Consider the following 16219-nt stretch of genomic DNA (forward strand, 5'->3'; position numbering starts at 1 on the left):
AAATTAACTCCTATTTTACTATTATTAATAATAAAAGGTAACATTTATTGATTATTTGCTATGCCAGACTCTGTACTATGTAAATACTTTATAAACATTATTTCATTTAATTTCTTCCAACAACTTTAAATACAGAGACTATTATAATTTATAGAAGGAGGATCTAGGGCTTGAGAAGTTAGGTTAGTTATTCAAAGTCACACAGCTATACTCTGTAGCAGCAGAATTCAAGCCCAAATCTCTTCACTACGGAGATTTGTCTCCTAACTATCATGTTTCACAAACTCAACTGTTAATTAATTCTTAAATACACAAAATTAAAGAAATAATGTCAACCTAGAGATCACTGAGCTAATATTTTCAAAATATTTTGAAAATTCTTCGGAAGACAGAAATAATATTCATTTCAATAAATATGTTTTGAGTACCTACTATATGCTAGAATTGGACTAAGTAAGTACATTATTAGCTCAAAGATGAATAATCAAAATTTCTACCTGGAACGACCTTATAGTTCAAGTAAAGTAGACAAATACGACATGATATATAGAAAAAAAAGAACAGAGTCAAATGGGCACCTACCATACGTATTTGGAGACAGGGTAGATAGGTGGGGAGGACCTGATAGACTATTAGTTGTCCTCTCAAATCTATTCTCATCTTCTTCTTCAATATTTAGGTATCCAGCTGAAGACTACTTTTCTTAGCATCCCTTGTATGTAGATGTGGCCGCATGAGTAAATTATCGCTAGTGAAAAGTAAAGACTTGATACTTGGAACTTTTAGATCATCTACCTTAAGACAGTTGCCCTGAACTCATTCCTCCCCTTTCCCTCTGCTAGAATAGGTGATAAAGGGAGCAACTTTGAAAACCAGGTATTGAGAAAGGTGGAGCCATCCCTGATAGCCTGGGTTTCTACATGACGTGAGACAGAGTCCACCTACCCACTCTGGACTGTTTCATGAGAGAGAAAAACATCTATGTTCCCTAAGCTACTGTATTTTTAACTCCTTTTTTAAAATAGAAGCTTGGTCTTTACCCTAGAGGGGTATCTGGGGGAGACTTCATAAAAAGTCAAAGTCCAAATGGAGTCTTGAGAACAGAATAATCCATTGCCATTGAGTCAATTCCAACTCATAGCGACCCTATAGGACAGAGCAGAACTGCCCCACAGGGTTTCCAAGGAGCACCTGGTGGATTTGAACTGCTGATCTTTTGGAGAACAGAATAAGAAAGTCTATTTAAGGAAGAAAGGATAACATAGAGAACATGTCATGTATAAAAAAGTATAAGCAGTTAAATATTTCTAGAGATACCAAAATAATAATGCAAATTATTATCAAACAAGATTTTTTTAAAAGTCTAATTGAAAATGAAGCTTTTTCTCCTCATATCTAATCAATTTGTAAAGTAAAAACCCATTACCAAATAACTCTTCTATAAAGAGCTCATTCCAATAAGCACACAATTTACTTATATTACTTTAACTTTTATTTATACATACCATACAAAGCTCAAATAAAATGATTCCAAGAGACCATATATCTGATTTGGGACCAGAAGGCAATGGTTTTTCACCTGGCATATGATCAGTGGTTTTGAAAATTCCTTGTGCAATTACCTCGGGTGCCAAGTATGATGGATACCTATAATGATGTATTAAAATAATGGATAATTACTATATACTGGAAAGGGAGAAGGAAGTAGCAGTATATTTTTACTATTGGTGTGGTAAGATCTATATAAAAGTTCCATGCAATTAAATACACAACTATTGTTAGGAAGAATTCTAAACTAACTATTGTAATACAGACATTTATGTCTAGGAATCAAGAGTAAACTGGCTATTTTCTCTTTATACTGAACTATTATTTAAAGTCCATTTTATCTTTTAAAACAGTATTTACTCTTTAGAGTAGTACAAAAGTAAAAAAAAAAAATAGATTTGAAATATATAAATTGAAAAGTAAGTTCTCTCTCCCATCTCTGTATTCCAGTCACCCAGTGGGCAATAATCAATGTTTCCAGATTTTTATGTGTCCTTCCTAAGATATTCCTCCCTCCTTACCCCCAATATGTATATATGTGTGTGTATGTTTATGTATCTATATCATATTTATATCTACTTATCCACTCATCACCACTGCCGCACATGATAGCATACTATACACACTGCTCTATTCCTTTTCTTTTTCCCACCTAATACTATGCTTTAGAGTTCATTCTATAAAGACAAATACAGAATCGTCTCATGCCTTTTGAAAACTACAAAGAATTTCATTGTCTAGATGCACTTAATTTATTTGATCAAACTCTGATGATGTTTTGGAAGGTCCATTCTTATACTATTACAAACTGCTGAAATAATATATTATAAATATTCCATTTCCCACAAATACATGTATTGCTGATGGATAAATTCTAGAAGTGGCACTAAAAGGTCATAAGGTAGATCATAAGGGGAAAAGACAGAGGCAGAGTCTAGAGGAATCTATATGGAAGTTTCTTCAAGCTACTCTCTCTCCCATCAGGGATCACATAGCATGCATTATTTCTCCAGCAATGACAGTGTAGAAACATATGCTGGATAATATTCCAACCTAGGGAAGCCCATTAAAGACTCACTGTCCAAGGTTTTTATGGGGGGCTGCTTATGTTGGCACCCTCTGCCTAGCATATACCAAATTCAAGACCCCTAGAAGAGAAGCATAAAACACACTGTTTACACAAGCAGGCACAGTAAACCGCTTTTATTGGTTATAGAACGATGGGAACACTTCCAAAATACAAGTTCCCAGGTTCAAGCCAATGGTCAACCTTGCAAGCAGACCAAAGATAGCTGTCATAAACCTGCTTGGTTAACTCTTGTCTGCTCTTTTTCTTATTCTTCTATAGGAGTTCTTTATAATTCTTTATAATTCTGGATACTAACTCTTATTTTTCAGTAATTATGAGTTGAAACATCTTCTATCACTTTGTGGCTTGTCTTTTCATGCTATTTATGGTATCTATTTATGAATGAGAAGCTGTTAATCTTAATTCAATCAATCTTTTCCCTTACAATTGGTGATTTGTATCTTGTCAAAATGATAATCTCCTGTGTTATTTTCTAAACGTTTGATATTTATCCCTTCATATTTAAGTTTCTTAATCCATCTAGAATCAATTGTTTGTATGACATGAGGTTCAGGTAAAATTGTATTGATTTTTTTTTTTTTTTTTGTTCCTACATGGATATCGTTTGAGTCCTTCCCATTATTCTGCAGTGCCAGGTCTACCATAAATCAAATCACCACATATGGGTAGGCTTGCCTCTTTGCTCCCTATTCAGTTCCACTGGTAAATTTGCCTAATCTTATACCATTACATTTTAAATCCATAACTTTATATAAATAATTACTGATGACTGATAAAACAAATCTTTCCAAAGCACATACATTTTTTAGTTTTTCTTCAGGGGTGTCTAGGCTGTTCTTAGATGTTTGCTCTAGAAGTTCATTTTAGAACTATTTTGTCAAGTTCTCTCTCTTTCACATGCACACACATACACAGAGTTGGAAATTTTATTAAAAATAAATCAAATCTAGACTCAGGATGGACAGAATTGACATCTTTCCAATACTGAGTATTCCAATCTATCAGCAAGGGATATCTCCCTATTTATTTAGGTCTTCTATAATTTCTTTCAGAAATGATTTATATATTTTTTTCTACTAATATTGAATATGCTTGATTATCCTTAGATATTTCACATTTTTTTGTTGGTTTTGTAAATTATTTTTGTGTATTAACTTTTGTAAGCAGCAACTTCGCTAAACCTTTATTAATTCTAATAATGTGGAGAGGATTCTTTTAGGTTTTCTTTGTAGATAATCAAATTATCTGCGAATAAATGACAGTTTTCTTTCTTCCTTTCCATTCTTATATATTTTAGCTCTTTTTTCTACCTCACATGTGCTGACTATAAATTCTCGTCAAATATTGGGGGAAAAAAGTGCTAATAGTTGAAGAGATGCCATCTTTGTTTTGGTCATAATCACAAAAGGGATGTTTTTAACCTCTCACCATTATGTTGGTGTGTGTGTGTGTGTGTGTGTGTGTGTGTGTGTGTGTGTGTGTGTGTGTGTGTGTGTGTGTGTGTTTTAAATAATCTTTATCAGTCTTAATAATAAATAAACTTGAAATTTTTAAAACAACTTTTCTGCATCTATTACAAAGAGCATATGACTCTTTTCCTTTTATCTGCTAAGTATTTTAATCACATTAATTGATTTTCTAATGTTTAACCAACCTTGCATGCCTGAGACTTTTTTGTTTATTGTTGTAGTTTAAATAGAGTTTACATTTCAAGTTAGTCTCCCATACAAAAATTTATACATACGTTGTTATGTGACCCTAACTGCTGTCCCCATGTTGTGACAGCACACTCCTCCTTTCTACCCGATTCCCCATGTCCATTCAACCAGCTCCTAACCCTCTCTGCCTTCTCATCTCACCTCTGGACAGAAGCTGCCCGTTTAGTATCTTGTATCTACTTGAGCTAAGAGGCACACTCCTCACAAGTATCACTTTATGTCCCACAGGCCAGTCCAATCCCTGTCTGAAGAGTTGGCCTCGGAAATTGTTTTACTTCTGAGCTGATAGAGAACCCGGGGGCCATGCTTTCTGGGCTTCCTCAAGTCTCAGTCAGATCATTAAGTCTGGTCTTTTTACTAGAATTTGAGTTCTGCACCCCACTTTTCTCCTGCTCCATCAGGGACTCTCTGTTGTGTTCCCTGTCAGGGTGGTCACTGGTGGTAGCCAGGCACCATCTAGTTCTTCTGGTCTCAGGCTGATGGAGTCTCTGGTTTATGTGGCCCCTTCTGTCTCTTGGGCTAATACTTCCCTTGTGTCTTTGGTGTTCTTCATTCTCCTTTACTCCAGGTGGCTGGGACCAATCAATGCATCTTAGATGGCCACTTTCAAGCTTTTAAGACCCCAGGCACCACTCACCAAAGTAGGATGCAGAACATTTTCTCAATAAGCTTTGTTATGCCAACTGACCTAGATGCCCCCTGAAAGCATGGTTCCCAGACCCCTATCCCTACTACTCTGTCCCTCAAAGTGTTTGACTGTATTCAGGAAACTTCTTAGCTTTGGTTTAGTCCAGTTGACTTCCCTGTAGTGTGTGCTGTCCTTCCCTTCATCTAATCCTTAACTACTATCTAGTTAGTAAATAACCTTCACCCTCCCTCCCCACCCTTGTAACCATCAAAGATATTTTCTTCTAAGTTTAAACCTTCTCTTGAGTTCTTATAATAGTGGTGTTATACAATATTTGTCCTTCTGTGAGTGACTAAATTCACTCAGCATAATGCCCTACAGATTCCTCCATGTTATAAGATGTTTCACGGCTTCATCGTTGTTCTTTATTGTTGTGTAGTATTCCATTGTGTAGATATACCATATTTGTTTATCCATTCATCCGTTGATGGGCACCTAGGTTGCTTCCATCTTTTTGCTATTGTGAACAGTGCTGCAAAGAACATAGGTGTGCATATATCTATTCGTGTGACAGCTCTTATTTCTCTAGGATAGATTCCAAGGAGCAGGGTAGCTGGATTGAATGGTACTTCTATTTCTAGCTTTTTAAGGAAGCGCCAAATCGATTTCCAAAGTGGTTGTACCATTTTACATTCCCACCAACAGTGTATAAGTGTTCCAGTCTCTCCACAACCTCTGCAACATTTATTATTTTGTGTTTTCTGGATTACTGCTAGCCTTGTTGGGGTGAGATGATATCTCATTGTAGTTTTGATCTGCATTTCTTTAATGGCTAATGATCGTCAGCATTTCTTCATGTCTGTTGGCCACCTGAATATCTTCTTTGGTGAAGTGCCTGTTCATATCCTTTGCCCATTTTTTAACTGGGTTATTTGTCTTTTTGTTGTTGAGGTTTTGTAGTATTCGTAGATTATAGAGATAAGACGCTGATCAGATTTGTCATAGCCAAAAATTTTTTCCCAGTCTGTAGGCTGTCTTTTTACTTTTTTGATGAAGTCTTTTGATGAGCATAAGTGTTTGATTTTTAGCAGCTCCCAGTTATTTAGTCTCTCTTCTGGTGCTTGTGCATTGTTACTTATGGTTCATATTGTGTTTATGCCATGTATTAGGGTTCCTAGCATCGTCCCTAGTTTTTCTTCCATGATCTTTATTGTTTTTGATTTTATGCCTGAGATTTTTTTGTTCCTCTGAGCTACTTTGAAAAATTATAATTTTATCTCCTCCTTTCCAATTTTTATATACGTCTTATTTCTTTTCCATGTCTAATGCATTTATTAGTACCAACAATACATTCTTCAATGACAAACAAAAAACCAAACCCATTGCTATCAATTCCAACTCACAGTGAACCTATAGGACAGAGTAGAACTGCCCCATAGGGTTTCCAAGGAGTGCCTGGTGGATTCGAACTGCTGACCTTTTAATTAGCAGCCAAACTCTTAACCACTACACCACCAGGGTTTCCTCTTCAATGATAGTGGTGTTAATAAATATCCTTGTTTTGAACCTGCTAACTTGTGGGATGAGACATATCTCTAATGACAGATAGATATAGATGGATGGGTGACTTTTTTTATCATGTTAAGGAAGTATTAATCTAGTATTTTTATTAAAAATTTTAATCAAGTATATTATTGATACTGAATTTATCAAATGTTTTTCATTATCTCCAGAAATGACTAAGTGATTTTTTTACTTTTGACATATTATCTTCCTAAATTATATTAATAGATTTCCTAAACTAATTGTACATTGCTAAAATAAACCACACATGATAGTGTCTTTTAATATGCTCTGGTTTTGGTTTAAAAATACTCTATTTAAGATTTTTTACATTAATATCATCTGAGATTTGTATTTAGACTTGTTATGTGGTATCTTTGGCATGTCTTAGGATTAATGTTATACTGGCTTATTAAAAAAGAAATCAGAAGCATCCCATTAAAAAATACATCCTGAAATGTATATCATTCTAATTTAAATAGCAACATACTTAGCCATTCATTATAGCTTTGGTAGAATTCGTCTATGAAAGTCTGGCTGAGACATTTTTCTGAGGAGAAGCAACTTTTTCTACACTTCTGTAATTGGCCTATTTAGATATAAAAGTTCTCTTTAGGGGTGAGTTTTGGTAGTTTATAATTTCCTTCCAAATCATCCATTTCATCCTACTTTGCAAATTTGCATTGAGTTAAGCAAAACAGTCTTAATAGATTCACTAAATGTTCTCCGAGTCTCTGGTTATTTTTCCATTACCATATCTTATTATGTACATTTGAGTTTTCTCCTGATTAGGTTAACTAGGTTTTTTTTGTTTTTTTAAACTCCTTTCAGTACTTTACTACATTTAGGTTAAAGGTCTTACTGGAATTTGATACAGGTTAATTCCAGTGTATTTCATTGTAGGTAAACATTTGTGTTCGTCTACCACAGAGAAATTCATAGCAGGGAATTCAGTGGTAAATATAAGGGGAAGCATACTATTACATAAAAAATTTTCCAACCCGACAAAAATTCTTCTAATATCTGCTGTCTCACAAACTAATAAATGTAAACAGTTTTATTTAATAATAAAAAGACAGAGCATTTACAAAGAGTATACTGCATAAGACGTGGTGAACTTCTAACTTTAATTTTCTGATAAATTCATTTTAGGAATAATTTCGTCAAATCTTAGTTCATCTGCTGAGATGGAACTATTCTCTCCTTTCAGTGAATTCTCATAGTATTTTACCTGTATCCTTCTTATGGTTCTCTGATGACTATAAGGTACTCGTTTTACCTGTTTTATATTTTATGTAACATACTATGTATGATATATGATACATTTTATATGTTTTATATACTGTATAATATTAACTACACAGTTAACCTCCTGTCTAAAAAACAACAATAGAAAACCACCTTCAGGACACTGGTTATATTAGTCATTTGTATAAGTCCTCAGCAACCACCAATGTGACCTGAACATAAGGTATGCTCGGTATATTTTTATAAAAGGAAAAAAAAAAGAAAATTTCCTATCAAAAATGCCTGTGAGTCCTGCTGAATAGACAATCTAAAAAGCAGACAGTACATAAGAATCAGACTTATTGGTAATTTGCTAAATTTGAATTCCACTGCCTAGAAAAGAAAATGAGCAAAACAAAAACAGCTTTTGAAGAAAAATGAAAAATATTAGTCATTCTGCCCTACTCATTATATATGTACATACCCTTTTTTCAATGATACAAAGCAATTTAATAATTAGGAGATAATCCTTATGCCATCTTTCAGTAATGACTACATCAAATGTATTTAAAGACTACATCAAATGTATTTAACTATATATAACATCTATGTAAAGTAGGTACGCAAATATTAATTCTATTTCTCTTCCTTTCTTTTTTCTAAAGTCATGTCCTTACACAATGATTGCCAGTGCTTCTGATTTACATGTGAAATACAAGTCAATTAAGTCAGGGAATATAACTTTAAAGTCATATGAATTTTTTTTATTCCTTTGTCATTTTAATTAATACAATAATGATGGTGATATCACTATCTTCTTTTAATTTGTTCATGTATTTCTCTCATACACAAATTTATACTGTCATTTTACCCTAAGAAGAACATATTGCTCTTCTTTTTAATGAATGTGTGAAATCTCTGGATACAGCTGGAACCTAGTGGAAAAAGCACAGGACTTGATGTTTTAATACCTGTGTTGTAATTCCAGTCCTACCACGTATTAAATATGTGATTTGGACTTTCTCATCTGCAAATTAGGGAATAACGACTACCGCACAAAGCTGTTATAAATAATGGTGAATACATAAAGATGCTTTATAAAAATGGACAATGTGGCACAAATGCAGTATTATAGTTTATCATTATCATCACCATGATATATCTAGGAGGCAAACTGTTCATTTTTAATATGTATTTCCAGCACAACTAAACTAAAAACTATAGTATGGGTAATGAAAACTCAAGCAACATCATCAGTAAATTATTCTATCAAAAATTCTGGCGGGAGTTCTCAAAAGCACAGAGGTAGTCCTTGCTCCAAATTTCTATTTTCCCTTTTAATCAATGACAAAGATTAATAAAAACAATAAGCCCTAGAATTGTTCTTTAATGTAGATAATCTCTTTTCAACAAGGCTATCTTTTTTAGTACAGTATTTTAACACTCAAAGACAATTACTAGAACTTGCTGTGAGTATGACTGGTGAGGTAATATAGTGGGCTTTTAGCATCTGTTTGATGTTTTAACAAAGTATGAAGCCACTGGCCAACTGAAATCAATATCCAATTTCTAACTCTTTACAAAATTTTGAAACAGATGTTATCATTTTACGTTGTTGTTCCTTAATATTTGTCTTTTGACTCAACTGTAAGATTCTTATGGTGTAAATATTTTCTTTCGTGCCTTAGCTGTTTGATCACTTTATTTTTTCTGGCTAATGTTCCACATTTTGCTCTTTGATACTTTCTGGTAGACCCTTTGGGTCCAAGACTTCAAAGTAAGCCAGACCAAATGGTAAAACAAAACCAATTCTATCTAAGCATTTTAATATTTAAGTGTACTTCTTCAGAATGCTTGATGTGCGTTAAGAAAAATCACCTGCTTTCTTCTATTCAACACTAAAACCTAAAGCACCTTGAAGTAGAAGTTGAAAAAATAAAGTAATTCTTTTCCAATTGTGGTAAGTATATGTAATTTTTATTTGCCATTATGTTTTTAGAGTTGTCTTTAAAACAAATTGATTTAGACAAAAGGAAGCAGCAGCAGCCACTTCAAAAGGCAATTACCACATATGACAAAGATGCTAGAGCTTTACTATGAACTTATTCACATTATATTCTAAAGGGAATTTTAAACAAATAGGAAACTGTAAACTTTCTTTACATTATATTGCTTTATGTTTCAGAAAAGAATTGTTTCTTGCTTATAACTACAAGTTTTTGATATGCAAAACTATAAGATTATGAATCTGTGTACCTTATTAAGTAGGACATAAAAGTAAAATTTTCCATTATACACTGACTTTCTTAAGGACAGGAACCTATCTTACTCATTTTGTATATCTAGCACCTAGAAAAGAAAGTGTTCAAGAAACGTATTCTGAATGAACAAAAGAAGGAAAGGCTAAATGATTTATTATAATCGAAGATTATCAGTTATGTCTTAGCTAACGAAAATTTTACATAAGAAACCTACAATCTAAGTTATAAAGATAAAAGGATAATTTATAAATGAGGCTTTTTTTTTTTTTTTGGTTTGTTTGTATCTTAGTAAGTTTTTAAGCAATGTTCAGCTTCCAAAACAAAACAAAACTCCATGACTCCATACCACAATTCTCAGTAATGCTGTGATAGAACTGATTTTTAGAAAGCCCAAAGAGCAATGGATACTATTAAAAGGAACCACAGAACAACTGAAAATATATGAGCGAGGCCTCTAGATTAGATAATAGTACTGCACCAATGTTAATTTCCTGGTTTTGATAACTGTACTGTGGCTATGTAGGAAAATTTCTTATTGGAGAAAATACAATTTGAAGTATTTAGGGATAAAGGGCAATCAAAAACGACTATTATTTTTATACGATCTAGAAAAAAAATTATATTTAAACACACATACACACAAAGTCACAGAAAAAAAAGAGAGACATAAAGCAAATGTAGTGAAAAGTTACTTTAGGGAATCTGAGCGAAGGGTACACAGGAATTCTTTGTACTACTTCTATAATGTGTATGCATATAAAATTATGTAAAAATGAAACACACACCAAAAAAACTATATTACTAAAATTTTTTTTAAAAAACCACACAATCACACAATAAATGTAACACAAAAATCTATTTCAAAGGCACTCATTTTGGTACAGGATGAAATAAACTTATGGCCTTTTCTTGAAAACCAACATACATCTGGAATTCTATATCAGAAGTGATCAAATGGAGCCCTCCAAACTTAAATCTAGATTTACAGGTACAGAATTCAGTCCATTACCTCTGATATCTATTATAACTCAGCTAGAGTCTTAATATATCGTTAGGTTTTAGAGAATAGAAAATTAAACTTAAAAAACTTTAAATAGAAAATAATGTGAGAGAGGTTTTTCTGTCTCCTGATGCATACACATTGTCATTACATGAGAATCTTATGAACTTACCTTAAACATATCTAACTTTGAATGAAATACAATTAATTAGTAAGCATTATAAAGCGAAGATGATCAATGATTTATTAGCCTCTCTGCCAGCTCAATGAAGGATCTACATTAGGGATCTCTAGGATGCTGGAAAAAATTCATTGCTACTCTTTTAAAAATATATATGGGAAATTAACACGTATTAATGAGAAAAGCTATTTTTAGAATCAAAAAGCAGTACTTTACTAATAACTAGCAAAAATATACACTTTATCAAAGATTACAAAGTTAGCGATAGAACTTAGAATAAAAGAAAACATATTCTTACCCTATTGGGAAATCAACATCATCACCATGAGCTGTCATGTGATAAAGTCCAAATTTAGCCAATTTAATATGCCCCTATAATAATAAAGGAGCAAAAGCAACATGAAATATCTTAATATTACTGGAAACAAAAATTATTATTATATATTTTATAAGTAAGAAAACCATTATATAAACATTAAGAAATTATATTTTAGTTTACCATACTATTATCACAAACTATCTGCCAATGTTTAAATTTTGCTTTATACTCAGTATAGATGTGCATGTGTTTTTGTTGTGTGCTGTCGAGTTGATTCCCACTCACAGCAACACTATCAATAGGACAGAGCCCAACTGCCCCAAAGGGTTTCCTAGGCTGTAATATTCATGGGAACAGATCTTAGGTCTTTTCTCCCACGGAGCTGCGGGTGGGTTCAAACCTCTGACCTTGTGATTAGCAGCTGAGCACTTAACCATTGCACCACCAGGACTGTGGTATGTGTGTGTATCTCAAAATAACAAATCACATTTTCTTAAAAGTTTGGCTGTTTATATTATCCAAGGCTTTTTGGTAAATCAACAATGTTCTCATTTTTCTTGAATCCTTGGTTAGAATGTTTTGTGATAATTTTCACAAAAGAATTTTTTTCAGGAAGTTGGAAATTCATTCCTAATATAATAATTTAATCCTGACATGGAAATTCTTAACTTGGAAAGACTGGTTCAAAAATCATGAAGATTTGCTGGTTGAATGGACACGGGGAATCAGGGGTGGAAAGGAGGAGTGTGCTGTCACATGTCACAGTATGGGGAGAGCAATTAGAGTCACATAACAATGTTATCTATAAATTTTTGTATGGGAAAAAATAATTAAAAAATAAAAACAAAAATCATCAAGATTTTGGTGAATCTCCTAGACTTCTAACAATGTTTAGTATTGTTTGGGAATAACATAATTATCCTAAGTGTGAGATTCTTAATATATGGCAAATATAAATCTTATAAGTCCCTTAAGTTTTTCCCCTTTTAGATGCTTATGGCTTTAAAAAAATTAAGTCAATTTTAAAATTGGTTTGTTTTCTTCCCAGGAACTTTATTTTCTAGCATTATAGAATATTTACATTTTAAAACAATTTAGATTGGCTATGGCAATGATACTCTATTACCATAAATCTGAAATTAATAAGCATCATTTTCTCTTTTGTGATTTTTAATACCACAGGGCAGCTGTACTGAAAGTCTGGAATAGAATCAGAGAAAAGGGATAATCCTACTGATACTGAAAAAATTGTCATGAAATAAATTCCCAAAAACTTTTTATATGCCTATTAAGAGGAATGGAACCATGATTATTCCTGAAAATATTCCCTAATTCTCTTAAAAGGCTTACTTAGCTTTTTATTAATCCCCCATTAAGATTTCCAAGTAAAGAAGTAGCACTCCAATATAAAAGGAAGTTAAGTATTAACAGCTGATAAATAAGGAAGATAAATGAGAAAGGAAAGAGGGAAGAAGAATAAAGAAGAAAAAACACAACGCAGTTAAGTTTGGAAGAATAATATTCTATATAAATAGTCTGAGAAGCTTACTTAAGATAAAAGCAAAGTCAAAGTGAGGCTTGGGAAGCCGCAAGGGATACCTTTTAGAAAAAAATAGCGTGAGGAAAAAATAAAACATGAAGTTTAGAAATTGAGTCTTGAGGGGAAAAAAAAAGAATAATCTATGTGAAAGACACGGATTTATATAATCGAAGATTCTTATGTTTTTCTAACCACCACAGTGATATCACTTTCACATAGTCTTTTCATTACAAAGATCCTTAAAATACATTCTCATTGTCTGATCCTTCTAATTAATTAATTAATTAATTAATTGAGTAGGCCTGATTTCAGTGGCATCCAACCTCAAATAATAAATAAACATTAATTTGTTATATTATTTAACACTTACCTTTTGGTCCAAAAGAATATTATGAGGAGCCAGTGCACGGTGTACTATACCATGTTTGTTCATATACTGCAAGCCCTGAAGTACTTCAAATGCTATGCACAAAACCTTCGAATAGCTACAAAGAAAACAAAAAGTCACAGGTCAGTTATAAAGCAGATATGGAACCTGTTTTAAGGATTGAAAGGAGGACAAGTGATAAAATTAAGAGGTATATCTTCATTGCTCTTATTTCAATCATAGAAAATAGAATCTATACTTTTTAGAAAATATCCACTTGACCATATTTTGGAATTTCTGATTATAATAGAATTGATCTGACAAAGCTCTTACAGTTTCCTAAAGGCTACTCTAACAGCATTTGCTTTTCCAGGGAGGGACTTTAACTTTGGTAATATTATTTATTAAAAAACAAACAAACAAATAAAAACCAACCAGTTGCCACAGAGTCGATTCTGATTCATAGTGACCCCATGTGTTCCAGAGTAGAATTCCTCCATAGGGTTTTCTTGGCTGTAATCTTTATGGAAGCAGATTGCCAGACCTTTCTTCCAAGGTGCCACCGGCTGGGTTTGAACTCCCAGCCTTTAAGTTAGTAGATGAGTGCAAACCGTTTGCACCATCCAGGAACCCATATTACTTACAAAGGGTATAACTGACCTTCTACAAGTTTTGAATATAAATGGTAGAACTAAGTCAAGGAAAACCATCTATTCTGCTCAAGACAAAATATCTATACCCCTGAGAAAGAGCTACAATGTATTTTATGGTATACAGATATGAGCTTACTTTAATATCAATCAAAAATCAACCAACAGTAATTTATAATTTATCAAATATTTCTCTGTAATTCTTATCCTAACCTCTCTAAGCCATCCTCCACACAGATGACCGGGTTCTTTCTCCGTCTCCATCCCTATCTCTCTCTCTCCTGCTCTCTTTCTAATTTTTTAATAAAAAATCATTCATGTAAGAAATTAGGAACAATATACAGAAAAATAGGGGAGACTCATTCAAGCACAGCCCCCTAAAAAACATTAACATTTTGATACAGATTTAATTTCTATCCATAATTTTAAATTAGATTTTTTAAAATTAATAATCTGTAGATAGCCACTGAATGTAATTTTTTAAAAAGGTATAAATAACAAGTCAATCCCAAAACCCACTGCCATCGAGTAGATTCCAAATCATAAGATAAAATGGAATCATAAAACTGTAACCCACTGCTGTTGAGTCGATTCATAAAAGTATACTAAATCCAAAAGTAAGCAGAATAAAAGGAAAAATAAGAACAAAAACCAAATGGAATAAATAGAAAACAACTATTAGATTTTAATGCAAATGCATCAATAACTATATTAAATGTAAATAGTCTAAACTTACCCATTAAAATACAAGTACTGTAATAAAAAACCGGATAAGAATTAAGACTCTATTATACTCAGTCTACAAGAAACCCACACTAAATAAAAGACATAGGTTACAAGTAAAAGAATAGAACAACAGATCAGTGATTGTCATGGGCTTGAGGGAGGGGTTGACTACAAGTACAAGGAAATTTTGAGGAGTGATGGAACTGTTCTATACTTGATTTTTGTTATGGTTACACAACTATTTGTCAAACTCACAGAACTCTACACTAAAAAGAGTAAATTTAAATTTTAATGTATGTAAATTATACCTCCATAAACTTCAATTAGAAAAAAACAGTGAGTCAAATAAAATAAACAAAATACCTGCAACATAACCTCCTCCCTAAATCAAAACCATAGATGAAAAGCTAAAATTCTCCTTTCCCTTTCACTCTAGTCTAAGTTCCCAGAGGGAACCATCCTGAGAAGTTTTTGTTTCAATTTTCTGGTGGTTAGATATTTATTTAATATAATTAACTCTTCATTATGCAAGATGATACAATTAACATACTTTCACGACTTTCCCATCTTCCTATCCCAACTCCTTATCTTCATTAGTATATTACTTTTACATTACCAAATTTTAAAATGGTATAAAAGAAAGCTGTGCTCCTTTCTTAGAGGTTAAATAAATAAATAAGCAAAAAATATATATGACATATATTTTAAGGTATTAAGTTCTGAGGAGAAAAATAGAGAAGAGAGAGTTTGGGGCAGCTGATTGCAATTTTATACATAGTGTAGACAGGGAAGACCTCACTAAGAAGATAACATTTGAGCAGAACCCTAAAATGAGTGAGAAAAACATAGAGTTGTCTGGAAAATGGGTCAGGCAGAGGCCACAGCAAGTTCTGAGCTGGGAGAACATTCAGTGTTCAAGAAAGTTCAGGGAGGCCACTGTGCTTGCAGTAGTGAGTAATGTGTGAAAGCAGTAGGAGATGATGTCAGAGAGGTAGTAGCAAAGAGCTAAATCATGTAAGATCATTTAGATCATTGTAAGGCCTTTGGTTTTAACTCTGAGAGAGATGAGCAGTCATTGGCACATTGCTGTACTATGATTACTAAATACTCACTGCAGAACTAAGCATAGAGGGAAATATAAACCTAAACCACTAAACCCTTAGCTCTCAAGATATAATGTCTCATTCATTAGGATTTATTGGATATTATAGTCTTGTAATTATAATTCTACTTGTGAAGATTATCATCAGTTATATTTCTTATACCTTATATTATTCTTTTTGCATTTCTTTTTTATTTAGCTGGAATACTTTTTTGAGAAATTTTCTCATAAGGGGAGCATGACTAGGAAATATTCTAAAGCATGGCTTGTCTTAAAATGTCTTATTCTTTTTTTTTTTT

General features: G+C 32.8%; 1 protein-coding gene across 7 annotated transcripts in view; it reads right to left on the bottom strand.

Moving 5' to 3' along the window:
- The window catches only part of TBCK (TBC1 domain containing kinase), a 273293-nt gene that overhangs the window by 190731 nt on the left and 66343 nt on the right, over positions 1-16219 (bottom strand). For 6 of the 7 annotated variants that reach the window (XM_023734775.1, XM_023734773.1, XM_023734774.1 and 3 more), the window contains 3 exons: positions 13446-13560; positions 11515-11588; positions 1506-1647 (listed from right to left, as the gene is read on the bottom strand). In XM_023734775.1, the coding sequence (XP_023590543.1) occupies positions 1506-1647; positions 11515-11588; positions 13446-13560 (331 nt within the window). Of the gene's footprint in view, positions 1-582; positions 1386-1505; positions 1648-11514; positions 11589-13445; positions 13561-16219 lie in introns of those variants that run through there. The other variant, XM_023734778.1, reaches the window with a different exon arrangement.

The sequence above is a fragment of the Trichechus manatus genome, unplaced genomic scaffold, assembly GCF_000243295.1.
Source record: "Trichechus manatus latirostris isolate Lorelei unplaced genomic scaffold, TriManLat1.0 scaffold00071, whole genome shotgun sequence".
NCBI classification, from domain to species: Eukaryota; Metazoa; Chordata; class Mammalia; order Sirenia; family Trichechidae; genus Trichechus; species Trichechus manatus.